This window comes from Neodiprion lecontei, chromosome 2, assembly GCF_021901455.1.
Source record: "Neodiprion lecontei isolate iyNeoLeco1 chromosome 2, iyNeoLeco1.1, whole genome shotgun sequence".
Lineage (NCBI taxonomy): Eukaryota > Metazoa > Arthropoda > Insecta > Hymenoptera > Diprionidae > Neodiprion > Neodiprion lecontei.
Genome location: NC_060261.1, coordinates 13,934,427 through 13,962,111, shown reverse-complemented (window position 1 = coordinate 13,962,111; position 27,685 = coordinate 13,934,427). Strand labels below are relative to the sequence as shown.

General features: G+C 40.8%; 1 protein-coding gene across 2 annotated transcripts; it reads left to right on the top strand.

Annotated features, from left to right (window-relative positions):
* Nucleotides 1-583: 583 nt before the first annotated feature.
* Nucleotides 584-3,881, top strand: LOC107224424 (protein l(2)37Cc). 2 transcript variants are annotated; one of them, XM_015664506.2, is made up of 4 exons: nucleotides 584-737; nucleotides 1,166-1,268; nucleotides 1,771-2,192; nucleotides 2,270-3,881. In XM_015664506.2, exons 2-4 carry the CDS (start codon nucleotides 1,181-1,183, stop codon nucleotides 2,576-2,578), a joined length of 819 nt encoding a protein of 272 aa, XP_015519992.1. In that variant the 5' UTR covers nucleotides 584-737; nucleotides 1,166-1,180; the 3' UTR covers nucleotides 2,579-3,881. The 2 variants fall into 2 exon arrangements, with proteins under 2 accessions (XP_015519992.1, XP_015520067.1); XM_015664581.2 differs by lacking the exon at nucleotides 584-737 and adding an exon at nucleotides 799-939.
* Nucleotides 3,882-27,685: the final 23,804 nt, after the last annotated feature.

Sequence of the window (27,685 nt, the reverse complement as noted above, 5' to 3'; positions counted from 1 at the left end):
AATTTTCGAACGTGGTTGGCTGCCTCCGCAGTTGCTAAGATAGGGATCTGGCTTCGAGCGCTACCGGCTTTCGTCTACACCTATCACGAGTTTTCATTGAATTCGACAATACGAAATTGCATAAACAAGCGCACATACTTAGTAGTATGCTCTATCCAACAGAACATGTAAGTGCTGGTGCAAGTAACGCTCCTTATTACCCTGCACGATGTCTTCTATGCTTTCTACACCTGTGTAAGGTTTGCTTCCCTGGTGCATATCGAGCAATTTTAATAATTTTAATGCAACGAGTCGCGCATTGCCTGACCCCAGGCGTGAAAAAATCACGCCGTACTATAGGCACATACTCTCTACGAAACGAATGGCATGCTGCCTACGCGCAGGCGTATGAATATGCACGATTGCGAGCAACCACACGCATGCGTGAAAATCAGTCCACGATCTGAGCGGAATATCGGGCCGGCAAGTGAAATACACGCGATGTCTACCCCCACTTCGCGAGCATTTTGAGACAGGAGAATTGACCAATCACGAAGTCAATTGAGTGGAAGGAGCCAATAGAGGAGTGAGAGGTTATGCAGTATCAGGGTATCGCTTTGCGGCCTGCAGCCTACGCCTGTGCCGGCTCGTCGTTCTTTCAGCAGGCTGTATTGCCGGAATCCATTTTCCTTTATCGACCAGCATCGCGGCACGAGGAGAAAAACTGATAAAAAGACTCGGAAAACGCCGTCAATTACGTAAGTAATTCATTATTATGCAGGCAACTTTTAATCATTGTTTTTCACAATATTCTTATTGTTGCATTACGTAAAATGGACACACGAGTATTCTTGAGAATTGTCCGGTTAAAAAGAGCCCGGTCGGCTTAATTGCGACGAGTTATCTTCCCAATGTTTACACATATTTTGTAATATTTTTGGTGATTCTCAGTGTCCCAAGGTATTGTGTTTCACTTCATTTTCTTACAGGCGTATAGAATTAAGACTGAGAAAATCCCTTGTACCAAACTTGAGCTGTGAGATGTAACTTTTTTTAGGTTAGACTTGGTACACATAAATTAAAGCTACTGTTACATCAGATTTTACTCTCACAAATGATAAATCAATAATTTCTTATAACGTTCAGTCCAAAAGTATAAAAATTAATAAAGTTTTTTTATATCCAGGTCCGCTACGAAAATATGGCAGCAAATTTATTCAACAGGATCGGCCAGGTGGGCCTTGGAGTGGCTCTTGTTGGTGGTGTAGTCAATTCTGCCCTTTATAATGGTTTGTTGCATTTTGTTATTTGTCCACAATACTCTATTTGCTGAGTTGTCAAATGCACCAAGTAAAATACCTATGATTATATTTTCAATAAACTTGACACGATGAAATACGACTCTGACAGGCGTAGTTCTAATATTATTATGCTATAGCTGGAATTTATAATGTAATTTTAAGGTTTATTGAAATAATAGATGAACGATGTTTGAAGTTCAACTTAAATTTTATTCTGGCTTATGCCTCTGAGTCTCTCACTGTAAAATGTGTTAGCATTTTCAAATCATGTACAGATAAACTCCAGATAACAACCTCGTAAATCCAAATCGGTTGAGATGATAATTGTGTTCTAAAATACTGTTAACGAAATATTATTTGATGCTTTGATTTAATCACCACTCCATCCAATGTAAAAGTTTCCTCATTTCGTGATTAATTCAGGGATAACCTTGTTGAAGAAAATAATTGCAAGGAAAAAAGTGTTACAATGATTTAATGTGTGTTTCAGTTGACGGAGGGTACAGAGCGGTAATATTCGATAGATTTGCCGGGGTAAAGAATACAGTAGTGGGTGAAGGGACGCATTTTTTCATTCCCTGGGTTCAGAGACCTATCATGTTTGACATTAGATCACGCCCAAGAAACGTCCCAGTCATTACCGGAAGTAAGGACTTGCAAAATGTGAATATCACGTTGCGTATATTGTTCAGGCCGATACCAGAATCTCTGCCGAAAATTTATACTGTTCTTGGAGTTGATTATGAAGAACGAGTACTGCCATCAATTACTACCGAAGTGTTGAAGGCTGTGGTAGCGCAATTTGACGCTGGGGAATTAATCACTCAACGTGAAATGGTATCTCAGAAAGTTAACGAAGATTTGACGGAACGTGCTGCTCAGTTCGGAGTAATTCTGGACGATATTTCAATTGTAAGTACCGCCCTGCGTGGCGTATATCACCCGATTTCGCCAATGTCGAACTTTGATTTGAATGATTTTATTTTCAGACACACTTGACATTCGGCAAAGAGTTCACGCAAGCTGTTGAGTTGAAGCAGGTCGCTCAGCAGGACGCGGAGAAGGCGCGTTTCCTCGTAGAAAAAGCCGAACAACAGAAGAAGGCAGCCGTCATAAGCGCGGAAGGTGACGCACAGGCCGCACTTCTGCTTGCCAAAGCGTTCGGCGAAGCTGGCGACGGTCTGGTTGAGCTTAGGAGAATCGAAGCCGCCGAAGACATTGCGTACCAGCTGTCACGTTCTCGCCAAGTCTCATATCTTCCCGTTGGTCAAAATGTCCTCCTCAACCTCCCCCAGTAATGCAATAAATAAAACTGTACATAGACTTGAGAAAATCGTCTCTTATAACACATTCTCGCGACAAACTGACATCATTACAATAGAGAATATCACACGTACATAAATCATTTATCGTACAAAAACTAACCATTGCAAATACAAGGGATAACAACTACGGCTTCAATTGCATTGAGTAGAGATAATACATTGTTCAGTGCTATTCCTTCGTTCATCGGTCCGGGTATCGCGCAGCTACTGTACATTGAGTATAACCGATAAATATTGCTATAAGTGTTCCTATATTAACTGTGTTTTTCATACGCGAGGTAGAGATTCCAGCCTGGCTATTTAGCAATTTCGTATATTATTTCGCTGATTTCACGTAATGGGAAGAGCATTTTCCTTGGATCTTGGCAAGCCTTTGATTAAATTGAGATGTTCTGCTGCAATCAAATTTCGCTCACCACGGTGTAAACCGATTCTCTTCCATTCGCACACAGAATCACTGTAAAAGTACGTAATCGGAAGAATCTTAAAATTGTTTTGATGGATCACCAAAGAGAGGTAATAACGAAGAAATTTTAACAAGCAATTTTTGTTTAAAATCACTTATCAAACCCGTGGCGAGAAAAGAGATTTCACTGTTTCAATAATCTGAGGCAACCTGAGATGTATTTCAGGCTGACTACCCTACGTGAGTTACGGATACAATATATAACAGATTGATGGAAATAGCCTACCTGCATCCTCTCGCCGAGAAAACATTCACAAGCACGGAAACCCCCGAAAAGTATTTCGAATGGTCAAATTGTTTTTTTTTTCTACTAACGTATTGAGTTTATTTAGAACTGCAGATGCAATTTATGCGTTGTACATGTGATATTATTCATTGTTACAAGGGACACACCTATTTGCATTTAAACAAAAAAGTTCAGAGTTACAATTGATTGTAATGATTCTAGCCGAATGTTTAATTGAAAATAACACGAAATTGTGCTGTAATCAATTCTAGGGACTATCGAGTGTACGAAAACCAAAAAATGTGCATCTCAAATTGAAATGTAAATTCTGATGACGCATGTCATACAACAAAATGCTTCGAATTTCGACGTGATTTCAGTTTTGTTTACTTGTTATATTCTCCTCCCTGCTCGTACCCACAAAAATCAAACAAATACAAAGTCTAGACTTCAGGAGGTCACGTGTTACCGTAGCTTAGTCATGTTAATAAAAAAAAAGTGGCATATTTTATTTTTATTTGCCATGTTACAGCTCTATGTAATAGAAATATTTTACCAATTTAATAGTTTTGTAGAAACACGAATTTGAATATTTTTTTCACCTTTCCTTTCATTGCGTGTGACTTTTTTTAATTCATAGACTAAAGAAAATTCAAAGGTAAATCGTTCAAGCATGGAAAATAGAAATTAATTAGTGAAATCTATAATGTCATCTCTATTTTTCCCTACGCATTCTTAAAAGTGAAACGAAACTGTCGTTTGTCGGTTTGACTGTTAGAACGTGATAAAGTCAAAAGCTATTCGACCGTTTATCTGATTCTTGCGTCGGAGAACTGAGCAGTGAACAAGACTGACAATTTCGTCGGCGGTGTCTCTCGCCTCACTGCCCGCAAAATGACTTCTTGAATTTAACGCATCGAACGAAATTCAGCAGAGTCTAAAGTGTAGAGCAAAACTTTTATGTACATACTAATATATAGGTAAGTATTATCGGGCATGAATGCAAGGATATCCGTACTGTAACCGTACGAAACAACTTGGATGGTAAATTATGTACGAATGGATCATGCCAATTAATTGAATTTCAAGACCGGAAAACGATGTAGATAGGTATTCGTGAAGTTAGGGATCGTATGAATCGTAGATGACAAACTTATCTTGTATACTGCATGATTTTATTATTACTAGATAGCGCCTCATATTCAGAATTACAGTTTATGAGAAACTTTTATTTAATCAGAACATAGGTTCTGGGGTGTTTTCTGTTGAGTTACAAATTCGTTTTTAAGAAGGTTCGTTGGGAAAAATTATACCGATTTGTAAGCTACGTTAATCTCTTTGAAAATATCAAAATCAAACATATTGCAGGATTAAAGTAAAAAGCTTGGATATATCGCTACGCCATTTCAAATTGCTTTAATATGATTAGGAGATGCAGCAGATTCATTCGATTTCACTCATACGATGGTTTATTTTATTCAGAAGACCATTTCCTACAAAGCCACTGATACAGGGTTTCTTTCATGTTCAGTAATCAATTTAATTTCGTCATTTATCTATTTTAATCAATATCGGTGCATTGTTGAAAAATTAAATATTGAAGAGCGCGTCAGTGACTTTATAAAAAAAAAAATAGTCTTCTGAATAACAGGGTGTCTAGAGCGCAGGGTATTTACATGGAAGTTTAATTTTATGGCAAATTCAGGGAACTCACAGAGAATTTTTTGAGATATCTAGAATTTTTCAGTTTATCCCTCAATTTGACGTAATTTTTTTTTACTTAAATTTTGTTTCGGCTCCACTTGAAATATTTTGATCGGCGTATATTGTTATTGTTTTACTTCACGACTCGGCTAGGCAACGGCGCTTGTGTGCGGTGCGAAATTGGGCCTGAGGTATATAATGTTGGGTTTGTTTGGTTCGATTAGGGTATCAAAGATTGGTTGACAACCCAACCCAAATCCCATTCACACAATCCCCTTAATAAAAAAAGTACAGGAAGTTTTGCTACTCACGATCGGGGAACAGTTTGTATTATGCTCTGGAAAACCGAATCATTCAACCGCTAGCCACCTTGGAATCATATAAGCCATCGTAGATTGAACTACAACCACATGAATCTACTGGATTTTGAATAATTTCGAAGGTGTTCAAAATGATTGTATTTTGAAAGAGATCGTCGCAGCTTAGGAATACCATGATTTGATAAATACTCAATATCCGACTATCTCGTATTAATAAAGTGAACAAAAGGTATCGATTTTGGGCGAACAACCTCCCTAAACTTCGTACCGAATTAGTCTGTGGTCTAGTTTAAAGTGCTCGGCGTCCTGTCAATTCCGAGAAGACCGCGACGGCATTGCCGGGACGGGGAGGACGAGCAGGGCGAGGAAGTTGCCGACGAGGCGGCTGTCGAGCTGATATCCTCGAGTCTGCAGCGCGACTCTGATGCCGCACTCTGGGCCGCATCGAGATGACGCTCGAGATATTGCCGCCCTCGGTGTCCGTGTCTGCTTCTTGCCGCCTCGGCCGTCCCGAACTCCGGGCCCGGACGGGCCCTCTGGAGGACTGACAGGCCGCCCGTCATTACACGGTGACTCGGCAAGGGCCGGCGGGCCGATGGGCCCGCGGATGGCTATCCGGCCGAGGCGAGAGAACGACGGGCCCGATGCGAACACCTCTCAGACTCTCCTTTCCCGTCTCGCTCTGTAACCACGGATCAAGGATATCGGTGTGAGTATCTAAACGTGAGAAGATGCGCTTAGCCGATAGCTATACCTATACATCTCTACACCTTCGTATACGACTCGCAGAAAAACTTTTGTTGCAATGTTTGCGCAAGTAGATTTATACAACGCAAGCATGTCGTACGCGTTTTTTATGCGTGTTTGCCGTACACGCAGTACCCGTTTCGACCATAACTTTTAAGCTCTAGGAGTTAAAAGTCGCCTTTTGCGTACTGCGCGCATGCGCATTCGCAGACGAATCTGACACTGTTCGACTCTTCAACTTAACCTCATTGCGCAAACTTACGGTCGGTTGAATGACCGAGTTTGCCTCCTTGACGCACGATATACTATTATCCGCGAAAGACTATCATTACAGAATTCAACTGATCGTCATTTACGCGATTTCAAATGATTTTTATTCAATCGTTTAGAGTTGAGCTGACCGTTTTACGTCAACGTTGCAAATATCAAGGCATAGAAGACTTTGCACAAACTTTTATAAGTTGATAGATAGATATGTATAATATAAGGTGTTCGGTGAACCGTAACAACAGAATTAAACATCATACTGGCACTAGAGACAAATAACAATATTGGATAAGCGGAAGGAAAAGTACTTGCAAATTCATATTCGACTACTTTCGAGTAGTAGATCTACTGCCATCACACCGAGTCTTCCGATATGTTGGAATTCGATACTTAAGTCGCGTTTCCCATGGTTTACCAAATTCATGATAGCCGTTGAACTTGGCTTGAACATGATTTTGGTACTGGTAATGTATAAAAGGCCGGTTTTGTCGGGAGTGGCTGAAAGTCTGACGCAATATCGACAGACGTCAATTGATTTTTAAAGAGCTCTTAAGCAACATTCGATAACCGACAATGATCGAATAACGATTTTACGGGATACGTTAAGGTGGGTTATACCAACTCGGGCCTAACAGTCGAGACACCTGCCGCGCCGCAAGAAACACCTCCGACGATGAAAACTGTGCGTATATAATACGAGTGGGTGGTAAACCTGCAATCCTGGCCCAAACACCCGATATTTACTGGGCAATAATTTGCTCGAAATTAACGCGCTATAACCTTCTCATTAGGGGTTCTTTACCACCTGGACGAGGCTCGTACTCCTGGAGGCTAATATTTTTACGGTAGGTTACGAGCAGGAGGACGCCTTCGCCGAGCCGCAAGCTCTCTGAGTCGGAGTCAGAGTAACGCTTGCATATATTTAAATATTATCATAAACGTTTACCACGTCGTATTAATGAGTCGCGACGACGCGGACGCGGATATCCCGTTGACCGTCAATCCTACGGGAAAGAATATCTCGTCAAGGTGATGCGGTGAAAGTTTTAAAAGTGCCAACGATTACGTGGTGCCACGTTTTTTAGAATTTTCTTTGTTTACTTTCAGTTTAGATGTTTTCCAAAATTCAAATTACTGCCAAGAGTATAGTTGTCACTCTTCGCGAATAGTTGGTCTGATCGAATCGAGTTTTCGAATATATACTGAGAAAAATTTCATTTGTTATAGTAAATAGAAAAATTCGGTAAAAAATGTATCGTTAAAAAAACTGTTTGAACATTGTTGGAATTACGAAAAACGAGGTACGCGTAAACACTTTGCGCTATCGTCGATCCTTCTTTGGTAATTGCAACGCAAAACCAGTTTGTGAGGTTTACTGTACTTTTTTAGTTAAGTAAGGCTTTAACGTCAACTTATTGTTGCGCGAGCATTAAATTTTCGCAACAGTTGTAAGCAAATATAGTAACAGTGATCGTAATGAGAAAGAATAGCAACGGATACTAGACTTTTTGGTAACAGCTAGAAAACTAATTTTCATTTTCTACCTAGAACTATATTTTTCGATTGTGGTAAAAAATGAAAATAGTTAAGGACTGAGCGGTAACCGGAACTAAAAATTTCTCTCAGTGTGCGGAACTTCATCTTTGAGTAATTCAGGTCTTCGAATAATTCTAAGAATTTGAATAATGCAAATACGTGAATTTATTTTAGCATTTCACACACGTACACACTAAAGTAATTATTGAATTTACCAAATATGGTTGTCGAATACGGCGTTTGAAATCTTTTGTCAGTTCAAATAAATGTATTGGCTTTTGATAACACAAAATATTGCTACCAGCACTTTTTTATTGAATCAAATAACATTTTTTTTAAATGGCAAAAACATTTCTTTCGTCATATTTGGTAAATTTAACACATCCTCTGGGTGTTTAAATAGTTCGAGTTGTTTTAGCGACCCACATAATTGGAATTATACACATCATTCGGTTCAAATGTCAAATTGTCCAATTTTTTCCTGTTTTAAAACTACTTAGGAGCCGCCCATTTATTAGCAAAGACGCTTGGGAGTGGGGGGTCAACATTTCTTACTTAGCCTTATTTGGGGGAGAGGGGGCCGCTAGGGTGGATGCTGCAGAATTACGATTTTTATGATCATTTTGAATATTTCAAGTATTTAATATTCAATGTTACGTAAGGTTTCCGGGGGGGGGGGGGGGGCTCCCAAGTCTCACGATTTCTTACTGGAGGAGGAGGGAGGGGGGCATAAATCGTCTTACGTAATAAATGGACGGCCCCTTAATAAAACTAAAATTTCTATTGCCAAAGTTGGATCTTCCTGTTTAAAAGAAAACATGTTTATTATTATGTATAAGTCAGAGAAACAGAAAACAATTAGGTGATCTTTTTTCTTCTTCATCGAAAAAGGTAATTGTGGATGATACAAGCAATTAAAAACTGATTTCACAATATGTAGGTATACTTTGAGATGGGTGACGTCATATCGTTGTAGTTTTCAATTGATATAATTCGAATATATTTTCCTTCAAACGGAAAAGAAAAAATTCGACTAGAGTTTTTGGAGTTCATGCGAAGACTCAAGTAAATCAAATATAAGTTCTCAAAATTGTAATAAGAAAATTTTAACTCGAAAGTTTATTAAATGCGAAAAATTGCCAAATTTCTCCAATAAGAGAATGTTTGAAACAAGATTCAATTCTGTCGAAAAATTTCTAAAGAAATCGCATTTATGAGATTCCGACCCAATTATCCACGAAATTTGAATCATGCGAACTCGAAACGAACTATTTTAAAAAATCGAATTATTCAAAGGCTCGAACAATCTGATTCAAATTATTCGTGATTTCGAATTAGCACGCCCTTAATTGTAATGTTGAAATACTCGTCGGGTCAGTTCCTTATAATCTATACTGGATTCGGCGAGGTCCGTGAAAACCGATCTCCTTAACGCGCTGGATGATGAAAAGAAGAGCAAAAATGAGATTGTAAAAAACGCGTTGATCCGAGCAGGAGATAAAATCGGCAGGTCTATCCGTTGGAACGGTTGTTAGTGAACCGGCAATTTCCCAATTAAAAATAGTTGGAACTCGCTCGGTTGGATGTGCGTGCGGGGAGGTATATAAGACACGGGCGTACAGGTGTGGTTTTACTTTTTCTGATTCTTTTTTCTTTCACTCTCTCTCTCTCCCTCTCTTTCCCCCACGTAAGCAGCAACGCACGATCAAGTTCTAATGGAAGAAACGGGCGTAGTGATAGTGTAGAGTCATCGGCTACCTGTGAACCTGCTCACACCTACAAACGCGGGGTGCGAGAATCAGTGGGGATCCTGATCGACGCTCTTCCTTCGTACACCAAAGCGGCCGACTCACCCTCTGAGTGTTGTTAATATCTATTCCTGCTTCATTATTTCATTACCTTTTTCTTATACTCGAATGCTACATGTATATTATATACAAAAATGAGCCGGCTAACTACTTTTGTAATCTTATTTATCCCTATCGGTACACATCTCTATATACGTTCGCTATGTAATAGCTATAACTGCACAGTTTATAAGAAAAATTGTCTCGTAAACTTTGATTTTTTCACCGGGTCATACTGAGAAAAAATTTCATTTGTTATAGTAACTAGAAAAATTCTAGTAAAACAGGCGTCGTTTAAAAAACTTTTTGAATATTGTTGGAATTACGAAAAACGAGGCACGCGTAACCATTTTGCGCTATCGTCGATCCTTTTTTGGTAATTGCAACGTGAAATCAGTTGTTCGGTTTACTGTACTTTTTTAGTTAAACAAGGCTTTAACGTCAATTTATTGTTGCCCAAGCATTAAATTTTCGCAACAGTTACAAGAATATATAGCAACAGAGATCGTAATGAGAAAGAATAGTAACGGATACCAGACTTTCCGGTAACAGCTACAAAACTAATTTTCAATTTGTACCTAGCACCATATTTTCGATTGTGGTAAAAAATAAAAATAGTTAAGAACTGAGCGGTAACCGAAACTAAAAATTTCTTTCAGTGCAGGTCGCCGACCCTGAATCTGCGGTTTGTACCGTAGGCGGACCTCGATCAGCTCCATGTCAGAGATAGGAATAGCAATTTTTTCTGTTTCGCGAGTCTCTGCTCAAGCTGTGATTATAGTTGTAAACTAACGTTGTCCGAATGTTGTAGGACTACATATTTTTCGGATGTGATTAAAAAATAAAAATATAGTTAAGAACTGTGTTACATTAACCAAGCTAGAAGTTTCTCTTACATTGTCCAAGTAATGTTGCAATACCCGTGCGCAATACTTCGCGCCTCATCAGGATCTGGAATTTTTTATCGCGGAATTGGGAAGAAATGCGGTATAAGCTAGATAACCCTTTCAGAAAACGGAATAACAGTTGTACTCAAAATTTATATGATAGTAATGTATAATTATAAAACTGTATAATGAACCTGTAGGTACGTTGGTAGAAGGAGAATCAGGATTGAAGGAGCAGCGGTGTTCCCAAGTTTCATAAGTTGTGTCAGCGATATAAAGGCCGGTGCTGAGTTGACTAAAAATTACAAAAATTAATCATCAATATTCCGCAGAGTCAGCGCCGTACCTACGGATTATAGTGCCCTGAGCTGGTTAGAAGACCAGAACCCCCAATTCTTAAGATGACGATAAAAAATTGTCCATACACCATCTACACTTGAGTATGCAGAATGAGGTTTCATCAATAAGTTTGTGTTTTTTGAGAACGTTTTTTAATACCAAAAAGCTATATTTATAATATAATTCTAAATGGCCCGCTTTTTTATTAGGGACAATTACATGGTTTATATTACTATAGCAGAGAACATATAAGTAATATCGAAAAAAGTTTGAGACAATAATGTTCGACTTGCAACTTCCGTAAAACTTGTTTATACATTTATTTTTACCCCAATAGTTACCGAAATGTTTGATATCGAAATTTATATCTCTATAATCTTTTACTTCTTCATTTAGCCTATCAAACTGCCACTGAATATTTCGTAATTATTTATATTGGTAAATAGAATGAAAATTAGAGATAAGTGTATGAGATAATTCTTATCAAAAATCGAACCTTGTATAAAACTTGTTAATTTGGAATTTTTCTCGACACCACTCACAGTTTAGCCACCATAGTAGTATAAACGATTAAACTATTCAAAACAAAGAAGTGGGCCATTTACGGAGAAGATAACTCTTAGATTCAGATTACACGTATCGTAATACAAAACAACAAACTATCGAAACGACCGTATTGTGTATAGATATGTATTTAATCACGCGCACTTGATGACGGGTCAACTATATGAAAAAAAATCGCCCAATTACTCGAACATTTGTTTTGGGATTTAATGTGAATAATCAGTGATATAAGAATTAGAATCTATCACCAATTTATTCTTATTTTGTTAATACTTTTTTCCAACACCTCCTTAAAAGGTTCAGTTTTCGAAGATTGCACAGCTTGCACAAGGCGCCCTATTTCTGAAGTTGCGGTAACACGACTTTGGCGCATGCGCACAACTGAAGTGCTCTATTTTATACTACAGAGTGTTCTACGGTGCATGCGCATTTTTGAATAACTCAATTTTACGCTTTGTGTCAGTGTGCGTAAGTTACTTAACCCCAATATTACGCGTTGTCAGCGGCACGATAGTTGCTTCTCGAATCAAACTTTCCTTTCTAAGTATTGAAAAGAATAGCCCGTGACTCACCTACGGATGGGCGACATCTGACTCGTATGATCACAATTCTCATATTTGTGGCTCACTCTGATAACTTCAGACTCATCGGAAACCACGCACTTTCCGCACTAGTGACACCACATACTCTTTTTCACTTCGAATTTTAAGACAGTCGCTAAAAAAAAATCCAACTAATATTAACGATACCATCCGGTCGTATATGCAATGTGGTCCCACATTAGGTTAGTATACAGAGTCTTTCCAACAAATTGCCACAGTATATCGGGTTGCCTATCACTGAGGAGAACAAGTATCGGTAAAACAGACCTACCGTGTCATAATAACTTCAATCATGTCATATAATCCTTTCGTGACTCTGGGCCGCGATCACTGAACGCTTCGGCGTAGACTATCAACAACGAAACGACTGCTTGGCCAAATTCACACAACTTGGCAAGATGGGCAGTTCCAGCTCATTCGCGAGAACTTGAATCGTATTATCTATCAGTACCTAGTACAGTTATTTCTTCTCCTCAGCGGTAGGCAACCAAAAATATTGTGGCGTGCATTCGGTTTGGTACTTCGACTTCATACCAATATTCTGTACAAACGGTAGACACACTTTTATCTGCCCTTGGCAACGGGGCTGTTATCGCAGATTTTTTTTCTTTTGTTTTCCACGAAATGGCGCCTACTGCAGAAGGGCGCTCTGGGTAAGCACCCCGCTCCCCCGACCCTATCTACGGCGCTATGCAGAGTACTCGGAAAGCCCGAAGGAAACTTGTTAGCGATTGGGTAGCCATAGCCCGAGGTTGAACGCTTCGGGGTCCGCAAGAGGAAAGGATATGGGGGTGCACAGGGTGAGTTGGGCCTGGCTTTTGAGTCCTGCTCGCGCTCTTCTCGCGGTTCGCGTATCCCCCCTCCCCCTCCCTTTACCCTCCGGGGGTACTAATTAATTACTGTGATTAATCAGAAAAGTTCGTAATTAGAAAGTTTCTTGGGCGAAAATTAAAATGGCGGGCGAGTGAGTGAGTGACGAGCTCAACTCTGTGGAACTTCTCCGCGGTCCTCCCGCGGCCCCTTCGTATTTCCTGCCGAACCCCAACTGCGGAGGACTAACACTAAACTCCACGGAGCGCCTCTACTACCCGATAAACTCATTAATTAAGGCAGATCGTGCACCCTGCGGCCCCGTACATCACGACGAGTGAGGGTTTCCACCCCGCACCGGCTACCGCTTCTGCCTCTGTCTTTACGTAGGAACGTTAGAAGATGGAGGATGTTGCAGCCATGTTTTTCCGTATTCCGACGAACACTTTTGTTCCACCAGTCATGCAGGCACACCTGAAGATAAATGTCGCTTAGGACTATGTTAGTTTTCTATGTTTTTTGGTTATAAAATGAATAGTATTCAAGATTTTAGCATGAAACTGGTGTTAACCCAAGTGATAGTCCCTCCGTAATAAAACACACGTCCATTCAATTGTTCAAATAATCCGGCTTTTTGAAAAGTGATTTTTGAATTTTTTTATAATTTGTATCAAGGTACACACGCGCAACACTCTTATTTGTATCTTTAAATCCCTGCATGTCAAGTAGAATTTACAACATATTATTATTTGTTTATTCGGTATAAGACGATAATGAAGAAGAATTTATTTTAGAATTACAATGCGAATCTGTTGTTTTAAACAGTTAAATTCCCAAGAATAAGACAATTTTCTTTGAATATCTGTGCTGGGTTAAATCAGAAATACGATACGCCGACTTACCATTTATAACTGAATCAATAGCTTCTTCAGCTCTTTCCTCCTCTCTAGCGTGATGACAAGAAAGATATGTTGAAAAAATAGCTTGTCATACATGAGAACAGTGCTCCAAGGTATACGATGCTCATTCGTTGCCAGACACAACACGGTACAATGTCTCAAAAGCAGAGAGTGTATATTTAGACGGTATGATTATATCTCAAGTGAATTTCACGATGTATTTACTGGATGTACATTTGTCTCGTGTCGTAAATAAATTTTCGAAATGACGTTCACTAACTAATCGAAAATCGAGAGCAAAATCCTGAAATAGCTAGTAGTTTTGGATGCTAAAATTTAAAAATTACGATAATTATCAATTGCACGGACCGAATGAATCAAATTTAAATTAGTAGTTTACTGGAAGTTACTATTTATCAACAACATACCGCGTTATCCCCATACATGTTACTACACCCATAAAAAGAAGAGCACGTATTTCCAGGTAGACTATATCTAAGTTACAAAAGTTTCCCCATATTATAGAAAGGTCAGTCACTTGCCGTGACTCTTTTACTTTTTTATGTTCGAGTATAAGGCAGAATTGGATTTACGGCATTATTGGCACAAATGCTGTCAAATCCATCATGAATGATGTTACAGAATCAATACGGATACTTCAGTCGAGGCTTTTTGTAATGTACACATAAAGTGTTCCTGGAAAAGGTGCTCATGAGCCCTGAAACTCTGGATGACACGCACCCTGCGCAGAAAGGTATAAAGTTTATCTCTCAGGCCACCCCTAGTATATATTCCAATAATGGCAGCCCGGTATCGAGACACCGAATCGCCAAAATACTAATACACGATAAATCCATTATTTTCAATTTATTGAACTGCCATTTGTATGCGCTTTGGTGCAAAGACTGCACGGAAGTGATAGTAACACGCTGAAAAACCACTAATGGAAATTATTGGCTGTACGTAGTGGGCAGGAGGGAACTGACCGCACAGTATACACTTGGCATTTTTTTCCACCTTTAATCGATTCGCTTCACCAAAATCATGCAGATATCTGAATAAGTATCTACGATCATCAGACAATTGACTCTTCTATCAGAAGGTATCGTTGACGCAAATTTGAGCGAAGAGAAGAGAAACGGAAAACAACATTTTCCATGACGACGGGATCGCGCATCAGGGTGACAAGAAGCGCTCGAATAGAGCAGAAACAGAAACAGATTGAATTCCTGGCTCCCTCGCCCCAGAGTCAGGATCATTTTTTAGGTTCATCTGCGGGGATTACGGCAATCATGCCACGCACACCCCAACTCTCCGGGCTTGAGAGCTGTAATTCTTCGACGACCCCTCTATCGAGTGGCACCCCTGACCGCGGATTGAAATTCATAGTTATACCGCACAGGGGTCCCACCCCCGATTTCATTATTTTAATCGGAACTGCATCCACCTCATCAATCACCCTGTGGTGACACTGGAATGCGTTTTGGCTCTTGGCGAATGTTTCCTTCTCTCGCGACCTCTTGCATGCACTAAGGACTTGAAAAAAAGTATGAAAAAATCAATAAGAATCGAGAGAGGATGTTAAACAAGTGTAGATTTTTGCCCCCATGTATAACGCGAATGGACCTTGAAAAATCGTTGTTAGGGTCCTCTGCAGATGACAGGAAATACACGCTTTCTTGTTAGCATAATGTTTATGTTATGATCGTAATAACAAAGATTAAGAAAAATATAGGTAGCTTTTCTCGATTTTTACACGCAAACGTCAAAAATTTAGAAATCCACGCATTCCTAGCCCAGAACCAAAACGAAATATTTTAATTTGTTGACCGGTGTTTTTCAAGATCCATTCACTTCACACTTGGGGGCCGGATTTTTGACACCGTTTTAACATCTTCCATTGAGAATTCAATTCTGTATAATCTTGCAAATTATAACCCTGTGATATCCGCATGGGTCCTTCGCCGAGTACCTGGCCAAACAAACGCAGGCTGTCCTGTAGGAAATATTCGAGAATGCGTATACAGACAAACACTCGTGACGTCAATCATAAAACGGCGGTATTATAACTTGTTTTTACGCCAGGAGCCATGCGGCATCGAGTTTACGCACATATCCCGCAGAGAACTGGCATTGTCCTGGAAGGCACTCGGCGATGATTTGTGACCCGTTGTCGACCCTGGTGAGTTTTAATTTTGGGATATTGGCAACATTACCGTTGGGGAAGGGCTCGTAACTCTGACAGAGGGGCGGGTGTAGCTACTTTGGTCCGCGGAACTCCTGCAGCACCCGGACGGCACCTTGCGGGGAATTCGTGTTCGCATGGTAGTTGTTAACGGTTCAGCTTGAGGTTGGACTCCCCCGGCTGCAGGGCGAGCCGTTGGGGGAGGGACTGAAGGGCTTTGGGGTTGGACCGAGATCTTTTAATTTGAGGCCAAATTCCTCTTGAGGGTAAAGCGCGGGGAGCCACGAAAGAGCGGTTGGATGGGTCGGGTCGTTGGGTCCTCGGATTGTGGGATCGGCGGATCGTCGGAAGGGTGGTTGTTTCCTACCCTTACCGCCCCTACCTCATCCTACCCCCACTTCACCCCTCCTCAGAATGTATCTGCACCAGAGTCACCGATTTACGAGCCCTATGGAACAACCTCTCGACGCTCGTCGGCGCCCTACATAATAATATCCGGGTATAATACCTGTGACATTCGTAATTCTGCATCGCCTTATACTGCACGGAGGGAAAGGATTATTTGAGTCAAATGATTTTCGTTTGATTCAACTAAATGGTATAGTCAAATGCGGTGAATAGAATACTTACTTAATTCAACAAAATACTTTAGTCGGACGAAATACTTGTGACAACTTAATACAGAATCGAATCAAGACTTGAATGATTATACTGTGTGTCAATTTATTTAAGATAACACGGCGCGAGTTCCTTGCAATAATGCAAATTTTGTATCAACAATATGTGTGATTGAAATGACTAAGAACTTGATTGAACGTATGTTAATCGTTTTGTTTTAAAAATATGAAATTATATCGAAACAAATTGAGCTTTGTTTAATTCATGTTTAGTTGATTCGAAAGTTCAATGGTGGAAACAGGCAATGAAATTTGTTGTAACAAATCTTTTGCATTGACTGAACATTAAATTTTCTTAAATCGCACAAAGTGTATTCTCCGAATGATGTCATGTATATAATTCTGTTGACTCAAAACTTCGTGGGTTTGGGCCGATATTTATTGGGTATAATCCGAATACTTTTATTGCATATGTAGAAGTACAAGCCGGACATGTATCCATAATTATTGTTTATTTGTACTCAAAATATCAATTTCGACGACACGAAACTAGGTACATTAAATTATGCTCTCTTCGTTTCTGACACGGACAATACGTTATCCGTATCTGACTCATAACTATCAGACTACCCGGTTATATGACTACGTCTGAAGCTACTTCCGTAGCGAGAAAGTTCACCGCCTAGTGGCCGCTTATAATACTAGTACACTGATGTTTACCACGAATATATTCTCTATTTTTTTCAAAGCATGCGGTTCGAGTAGACCTTGAAAGTTTGGCATTCAATATGGGTTCATACTGCTACAACGGAGCGAAGAAATATATCAGTTACCTTCTAGTAGCCGTACAACGAAATGTGGCATATATGTACATATATGTATATTTTCGCGATGTTAGAATATTTTGATAAAAACCACGGTATTTCGATTTCTAAAAATAAAGAAGTGGGATATCTAGCTACTATAGAGATGAAAGGGCAGTTCAAAAAAATATAACCCTTTATACCAGACAAGATCGTGATCATCGCGGGAAAGAAGCATAATTAAGTATCATATAAACAAACATTTCTGTCTCTTCGAAATGTCCCTTTAACCGCAGTTTCCATATTACGATAACGATATGGAAACAGGGTTCAATCTTCTCATAAAATGCATAATATTTTCCGCGCATTTTTTGTATGTACGTATTTCCGTCCTAATGTGCTGCTGCAGCAACGTCGTTCGCTTCTCGAGGAAGACGAGCGGTCGGCTCACCTCTTCACGTAAAAACGTGTCCTAAGCGACTGACTGTGTGTATACCTTCGTCTCGATGATTTACGCGAAGTTGTGAATGTATGCGTGTACCTGCAGGGAACGCGCGACGCGTATGCAAAGCAGACAGTCTTTTGATCCACGTGATAGGACGTGTTCGGTGCCGGAGCTAGTCGCCCAAAGGGTTCTTATTTTCGATGCGCACGTAGGTACGTATAACCACATGCGGGAACATGAAATTTATTCAGAAATATCAGCTAGGGATGTAATTTACTTATTTAATACTTATTTTTGTCGAATAAAATTTATTTCGATGTAATGGGCTCGTTATTGCGGACCCATCGACCCGGTATCACGGGGCAAGTACAAGTAATATAAAGCCGTACTCCGGGTGCCGGGATAAGAAGGCTTAGAATAACACTAACTTATGGCTAATTAGATCTGCGTTCCTTTTAACATCCGGGGTGTATATTGGTCCTTCTATCGGTTTGTTGTGAATCGTAGCTTATTCATAAACATACACCCACTACGATTTGAGGCAAATCGACGTCGTCCACTGTGAGCCATGCCTGATCTACGGCCGTTTTCTATATTGAGGGTAAGCTTCTGGGATTTGTAAGAGTTACAGCTAATTCAGCTGGGAATTGTAGCATGATATCATTCAAGTTGGAACGATTCTTGAACGTGCCATTGCTTGACTAAGCTGCTGCGCTGAGCAAAGGATATTCCGAACACTTATTCCAACGAGCAAGGAATCGGATGACGTAACTGTCGTTTACAAGATAAAGAACTAGCGGCTAGTGGGTTCGATGCTGCATCGCTAGATGGAGCAGAGGGTAACGTAGGTATCTGCACTCTGCTTCTTTGCGAGCCTTTCTCGCAGCCAATGCTGCCGGAGAAATTATACATATTTATACTGTTAGTTACGTTATGCCGAATATTTAAACAAAATGAATAATACGTACTTCAACATGTATCACCATACTTACAAAAATTGAGTCAAGTCCGAAGGACAGGCACCGAAATTATGTAGAACCCATTGTAAATAAACCAAAAGCTTAGAACAATAAAAAACTTTCAACTTTGAACCCTTCCAGCTCACACCCGACACTCACAGTGGTCCAAATTCATCGAATATCAGACCAAACGTATTGTATCAAGATTCTCGTATTATATTTTTGAATGCGAGGAGAACCAATTTGAATCAACTAATTGGGTGATCATGGGCGGTTATATAAAAATTTAGTCGCTGCAAGCCCACACACGCAAGGATACAATTTCTGGAACGTATAAGTGACTATTAAATGAAGTGTTGCGACCTTATACGAGAACAATTCTAGCTAATATTATTTGCTACGCTGCTTTCTATGTCAAACATTTATGCACGAAAATGCTTTTGAATATCGACGAAATGATTGAAGAATCACTGAAACGATTAATTACCAGTATAATTTATTGACATTATTTATTAATCTTCATTAAAACGTAATTTTAGTCAATTTCAATCAATCGCAATATTTCATTTACAAGTATTTTTCGGTAAGTAGACGCAATTATAAATAAAAGTTGAACTATTGGTTAATAGTACTCATCGTCACATTATTGCAGTAAACAGTGGATCATTAAATGTAGCTGAAGGTGTGACTATTTTAAGTTAAAGAATTTGCAAACTTACGTAGTCTCCTCTGAGCCTGCGATTACGACGACGCCAGGTTAGTTTCTCTTTGAAGCAACACCGTTCAACTTTTGACCACCGTTCCGATTATTATTCAAAGATGCAAGAGTTCTTGTGCGATGTAAAAATTTCTCAGATAGTCTTTCAATATTTACATAAAATATTCTTAAATATTTCAAAAGCTAAAACTTTACAGCTTGAAAAGCAGGAAGACAGATATATGTGATATCATTTCGTTAAACAGACGTGCTGTTTTCGTGTTACATGAAAGCTCGTACACCGGTGTTTCTAAAATGACTTTCTTACTCATTCCCAACGATGAGTGACCCGAGTTGAATAGAAGCGGCAAACGCGAGCGTCACAGAATCTCGAAACCAATATCGCAAATCCTAATAGAAATCCAAAGATTAATTAAGTGTCCTATTTACGCGCGAAACCCCCACAGCTTGCTTCACACGCGTCAGCGACGTGCCCCGAGGGAGTCAGGCCTGCCAACGTAAAGCTGACACCTACCACCACAAGTAAAGCGTTAACTATTGCTTTTGTGCACTGCTTCTGTGTGTATCATATACTATTTACGTTGGTGCCGTTATCCCGCGGACACCGATGATGCTCCTACACTCGAGGCACCCACTGCCGGAGCGATAATGAGAATGCGGGGCAACGTTTAAACCGATCATCCCCTGCCCAACCTAGCGCATCCCCGAACGTCCCGGTCTCTGGAGCCGCAAGGGTGCTCCTGCTAATCTGACAATATTGATGGAATTAATTATGGGTATGTCTACACTGAGAGAAATTTTTAGTTCCGGTTACCGCTCGGTCCTTGACTATTTTCATTTTTTACCACGATCGAAAAATATGGTTCTAGGTAGAAAATGAAAATTAGTTTTGTAGCTGTTACCAAAAAGTCTAATATCCGTTACTATTCTTTCTCATTACTATCGCTGTTACTATATTTTCTTGCAACTGATGCGAATATTTAATGCTTGTGCAACGATAAATTGACATTAAAGCCTTGATTAACTAAAAATGTAGAGTAAACCGAACAAACTGATTTTGCGTTGCAATTACTAAAAAAGGATCGACGATAGCGCAAAATGGTTACGTGTACCTGGTTTTTCGTAATTCCAACAATATTCAAACAGTTTTTTTATCGATACCTGTTTCACTGAATTTTTCTAGTTACTGTAACAAATGAAATTTTTCTCAGTGTACACTCCGTATCCCGAAACTATTATCGACTGTTTCTCAATTGTCTTTCGCAGATCTCGTCGCCGTTTCGTGATATTCGGTCTACGGAGGTCAGTTTTTGCAAAAATCAATTTCCGTATTTGAATATGTTACGTGATTCGATGCGTAAAATGTACTATCCGATTGTTATACAACATGGGCAGTACGTAATTGGCTTCGACCTTAAGGGGACACGTCAGTGAAACTGCGAAATTTTTTGCTTGACATGAAATTTCACCTCGTCAATAAATTTTCAGGAAACAAAGATTTTCCTGACTAATCGGATTGATTGCACTCAGTATGTTCCTAGATGTTGGTTCGGATGATGTCGAACATTGATAATCTTCAACGAGCGCGTTGCTTTATGAAAATTTAAAACAATTTGCCAACTATCCTGACGGGAGCATAGAGAACAAAAGTTCCTATCCAATTCGCGATGTAATGCGAATGATAATAAGCATCGAATTGTATCACTTATTTACAAGTGACAATTGTCCGGAAAATGTTCGATTAAAAAAGTTTCATGAAGTCGAAAAATTTAATTTCCCAAATACTTTCAAAGATTTCACCATCTTAACTTTCTCTAGCAAATAAACGATGTGGTTTGATACAGTTATTCACAAAATTACAAACTGGATACCAGCTTTCGTTCTCCAGGCGACCAGGACACGGAGTATAATTATTTCCGATTTAAATATGAGAAAAAGTGGGATCCAATACGTTTTCTGAAGAACACCAATTTGTATAAGCGGCGTGGAAAATCCTGACTGAGTCGTTACTCGTTCGTACTTCAATGCCCTCCCTTCCCGCCAAACATATCAGAATCTCCGCTACGTGATAATTATGCGACATCTTCATCAGTACCTCACACATTACACTTTCCGGCTGGCTGGCTGGCTGACGTTGCGTCGGCACAGTTTTAATCGACACCCCCGCAGCCTTCCTCTCTTCTTTCATGGTGATCATACACACAGACACACGTCTTCACGTAAGTATGGATGACGACAGCGGCAGGCGGGATGGGAATGGAAACGGGGATTTGAACCAGCTGGGCCGCCTTCTCAACACGCCGCCTGCCACCGAGGGTAACATTGTAATTTCAGATAAGCGTCTCCCAGGAGACACGCATTGTGCGCAACCCCTACGCGCGCGCGTTCTCGCGTATATATAGCCGCTCATTTACGCGCGAACGACGCACGATATCTCGCGCCCGCGGATCCAGCCTGCGCCGGGTTTCGGCTAGGCCTACCACTCTCTTCATCTCCTCTGTCTTATTCCAGAAGTTCGACATCTCGCCGGCTCGTTTTGTCGTGGGGTAGGTAGGTACTCGGTTACAATTTGATCGGGGAATTCGATAGGTGCACGAAGGTGCCAGGATCACCAGCACTTCGCGGAGGATTTGATGATACTGGACTAAATTACGTAGACAGCTTGATCACCGTTCGGAATATCTCTTCGAATTGTCTTCAATTGTAGTATTGAAAGTTTTTGCCTGGAGGACCTGATTTGGTCGGCAAGACGCTTACAATTCGGTAACCACGTTTTGGTTTATCTGACCTATACTACGTACATTGAAATGGAATTTGCGTTTTATACGATCACCTGAACGTTCAGTTTGATCGGACTTGAAATTGTCTTCGAAACAGAAAGGTCTGAGAGCCTTTTGACTCTGACGATAAGAGGCAATGTTTCGAAGGTGCAGCTGCAGGTGATTTTTACCTGGTGACAGGTATTCAGACAGTTTGGTAAATTGGTTTAGCACAACTCTGGACCATGAAATTGCACTTCCATCTAGACATAAAAACCCTTTAAAAACTCCCCCCCCCCCTTCCAAAGCGTGTCCTACATAACTCCTGAAAGAATCCAACACCCGATTCAGCATCGTCCCCAGCTGTAGGTACTTCCATCTCTCTATTCGATATAAATAACACCACCATACGTCTCTATTACTTGGCTGATCAAACATCTCTCCTTGCGCTTCCTAATATACCGAAGGGTGGGGGTAAGCCGGGCGTGTAATTTCGCACGGAAATCAGGGAGCCGACAGCCCTGCGCCGAGTTCGAGACCCTGGGTCGGCGTCTTACAAGGTGTCGGCTACCGGCTGCCCGGGGCCCGTGCAAGCCGAACGACGGCGAAAACGACGGCCAGGGGGTCCAATGGACTCCTGGGGGGAGGGATGCAGGGGCCCTCGAACGAAACACGCAAGTCGATCCGGCACGCAAGGCGAGCCACATCGCACCTAAGGTAATTGAGAGAATATTCAAACACGCGAGGGACATCGGTCAGGATTGGCGTCGGCCTCAGCGGAGAAGCTGAGAAATGTGTCAGGATACAGACGATGCGCGGAAAATGGAAACTCGGGATGGTTGGATCCGGGAACAGTAATTGAGGATCATCGACGAAGATGGTAGGATTAGGCGAGATTCTTGTACCTCAGGACTTTTTTTTAACATTTTGCAGTGATTTTGGTATGATTTTAAACATCAGCCTTTCCATGACTATTGATCAAGTCAGCACTTATTTGTTCAAAAGAAGTTACGCAGCCTTGCGTGAATAATTTACATTTTTTCAGAGATAATTCCTAATCCCGGATACAGTTTCAAAATTCCCTTACGATTTGCACCACGGTACCAAATTAAGATTTACAACAGACTATTTATTTGTATAATCAGTGATTCATTGTAATATTAGTCTGTAACTTGTTTCAAGGTGGGATGGTAATGCGTATAAATTTTTTTTAGATTGCAATACCAGTGTTGTATTTTCAATAGTTGAATCTCTGACAATGTGTAGATTATTCATGAATAATTATACTGAATATGATTCAAAAGCGATTATATACTGAGTTATTGTCTTCAAAATGAGCTCTGTTTTTCCTAGCTTGCGTAGTGATCTATAACAAAAGAAGAAAAAAAAAAAGGAAGACAATCAAAATCAATCACACAATCATTGGTTATTGGAACAATGTTACAGGATACACGATGCTCATGCGTCCCAAGGCACAAAGAGAGTAGGTACAACTTATCAAAAGCAAGATGTGCATATGATGACGTTATGTTGATATCTCACATAAATATTACGGTATATACTTGTTAAGTTTTTACAAACATATGTATTTCATTCCATAAATGAATTACCAAAAAAAAAACCGTTCATTAGATGGTGAAAAATCGAAAACGAAATCCTAAAGCAGCTACTTCGGGATGCTAGAACCTTAAGAATAAGATCAACGTTGATTTGCACTACTCATAGACTAAATGAACCAAAATTAAGCACGTACTTCACTGTACACGACTACAATTGATGAGGATATACCGCGTTTGTTCCTTTTATTGCACTACATATCTAAACAGGGAATGTGTTTCAAGGTACACTATAGACAACAGTCTCTGCTGTTATAATTCCAAGAATAAAAGCTGGGAATGTTCATCCACGGATTCCAGCATCAGGCGGTAGAGCTTTTCCATAAAACGTGATAAAATGTGCTTGGATCTAGTCACACGTCCGAATCAAGTGAGCATAGGACTCGCGGTTGAATTATGCGAAAACGCGTAAAAGGATTTGGCACCGTTTGCTCGCTTCGGAGCTACAACTTCTAGAACACTGAAAAGTTGGAACATTCACCAAGCCACAAGCGTGAAAGACGGTTGACTGCGTTAGGGATGTCATGACGCAACCTTCTCTAATGAGTTCGTCGAGGAGGATGTTGCAGAGCAGTGCGACCTGCCGGCACTCACAATCAGGGTCGACCGAGTGAAACCTTTTTACTGTTACCGAACTACGTGCCAGTGACGAAAAATCACGATATGCAATATAAAACTGGCGGTGAAGCAAAAGGCACTCGAGTTTCCGGTTAACGATGAGTCTTATATCTTTGGACTGTCATTCCCGATTCATTGCTATACGTTTTGCAATGGCGATTGAAAATCCATTGAAAGTCAGTCTCCGAGGTAGTTATACAGACTGTTCCTCACGAGTCCCAACACGAAGTGATCACGGAACGGTTTCTTAATTCGAAGAATCCACTACTAATACGAACATCACTGAGACTCTCTCATCACTCCGAAACATCCCGATTCGCAGCGACTCTCTGACATGGAGAGTATCAGACCATCGGATCACAGATCCTACTGAAACGTCTAGGGATGTTTCTTTGGTTCAAAATATGGAGCTTCTGATGTGTAGCTCCACTCATTGAGTCTGTCTTCGCTTGATTTACGATACATCAGATTTCTGAAATTTCGAAATTTATATATTTGCCATGGCTCTGAAATAACGACAGATCTGTTTACATTTGAATATATAAGCACCTGTCATCGAAATCTTAAGAGAGGACAATGAGAATCAATATTTCAGGTAAAGACATCCAGCAGGTTTCGCTTATTAGGTAATTCCACTCATTGAACTGAGAACAGAATCAATTTGAACTGGAGAGAAGAACGGGCCCCAATGGATGAAACTACACATCAAAAGTTCCATATTTTGGGGCAAAGTAACAGCCCTATAGGAGTTTCAGCCTTGTGAGTCCTTCCTGAGGATGGAAGTTGCGTAGGAGAATTGTCGGAATGATTTCCGGCTATGATGTCATAATATATATCTCGGCGACAGCTGGGTGGGTGGGATTGGGTTTCCCCCTGAAGAGCTATGCAACGACGTCGTGTCGCGCGGCGCGCAAATGAGGTGGAAAAGATAAAGGCCATACCGAGCGATCATTAACATGCACGCTCCGCTTTGGAGAGGACTCGTGGAAAGAGAGAAGAGTGGATGTGTGCAGGGGTACCTGGCTGCCTCTGCACGCGGTCGCAGAGATGCCAACCTAATGGTGCCAGCAATTAACAACAAACACCGCTCATTAATCGCAAGAGAGTCTTCGCTCGCTGCGGTGCCGATTCTCCACCACGCGGTGTAACATCCCTTACCTTTTCATCCTGGCTCGCCCTCTTGTCACAGCCTGTAACATTCCGCGAGTGCAGCTGATCTCCTTGGTTGTGAAAAGAACCTGCGAGTTTGAGGAGGAAAAATGAATGTGAAAATACTTACCTGCGTGGCTCCTTCACATTAATTTAATTGTGTACGCACAGTTTACCGCGATTGTGCCGAGTAAATTCTTTTTCTCTCCATACCTGCGCGATTTTCCTATGTTATTATTATAATACCGCAGCGCAGACTCTAAGGGGCTCTTGCGAATCAGAAATTACTCGGTTGGCGGTTGAATTATCGCGGAAATGAGAGGCGGAAGGAAGCAGCGGGAAAATCCAGCAGGAGACCCGGCGCAGCTCCTTAGATGTGGGACTGGAGGGGGGATCCTCTTGGAAGTTGTTATCATTATTAGGCAGTTCTCCTGGAACATAAAAGATGAAGTTGAGGCGTAAATTACTGCGCGAAGCAAGCCCGAAAATTATTAAAAGCTAAACTGTGTTTGATTTATATAAGAGAGCAGCGCCAACCTGGGCGCTCTCTGACGGCAGGGGTCTCGCTCGAACGGAAGAAGGAACCGCCGGGGGGAGGAAGAGATTAATTTCATTACTTCCGGATGAGTAATTATTGCATTACTTGGCGAGAAAGTTGCCTGTTGCGGCGGCCGAAGCGGCAGCACTCCTAAGCTTCTTCTTTCTATTCTCAATGCTAGTAAATTATTACGGAATTTGAGCAGTTTCCCACCATCTTATTCCCAACAACGAGCTGAAAGGAGGTCCTGCAGGCAGCGCCAGAAGTCCCGCAGATCGAGGGTAAGACTGAGCTGCTGCCCCGACATTCAAAACCACATCCATTGTCAAAGCTGCCATTTACTTTCGCCTGGCGTAATTAGCAGCGAAAAGATTTTACACAGAGCGGGTTTGGACCAAGGAACACTCCCGATTTTCCCCGCTTCAATCCTGCGAGACGCCGAGTTATTTTTTTCAAATTACGTACCAACCCTCATTCTGCACGAAATCGTAATTATGTTAGTGTCAAATTGGATTAGACGATAAGCTGTATTCCAGGGAAGGAATTCGTTGGATGAAACCAATAAACGGCTCGAAGCATCAAGTCTCTCCAGAGTAAGGTTATGCGAAGTAAGTATCGTTAAATGTTAGCGTCAGGCGTTGAATTTATGCCTGGAATTCGTGTTACGTTCCTTGGCTCTGTCTGCAGGCCCGAGGGCTGCCCTTCTCTGACGAGTAGAAAGAGGAGAGACGATGGGGCTCGATCCAGGCCTACTAAAACGGCACGCGGGCCAATTTGCCACGCTCCGTTCGTTAGGTGATAAATATCTCGTAAATGGTCCCTAGCCGTCCCTGTCTAATGTCTTGGCCAGTCGCCACTGGCCCGCTGTGAACAGCCTCTTCGACATCCTTCGAATGCTCAATTAGTCAGAAGTGAAGTCGACGTACTGATAAATTGAGTCTAGGAACTGATCTGCCGGTATTTTGAAATTTGAGAGGGTTGACGGATCATGAGACCAGTCAAAGGTCACCAGGTTGGAAGTAAAATAAAAGATAGGTTTATATCCTTTCGTTTTGCGTCCAATCTCGCACTTACTTCACTTCCCTTACCCTACGTTGCAGAGTTCATCGAAGTGTTATACTTCCATTTATTTTCGACCATTCGGTTTCTCAATACCCCTTCGATGATTTTCTCTTAACTTTTCAATATTCTCAGTATCTTCATGACCTGTATACCTGATATGAATTTGATATTCATGATCAGTTTACTAGTTACACACCGTGCACGAGAATCGGTTAACGTACAGAAAGATTGAGTGAGTATAGGAATACCGCACTGAAAGCAGCAACGAAACACGAATTACAATCGTTCGTAATGAGGGTTAATAAGCGACGAGTTGTGCGGGCCGCGGATCCTTTGACGCCAATCTCCATAACCCTTGGCAGTAGATTAATTTAATACCTGAGTAAAATCAATCAAT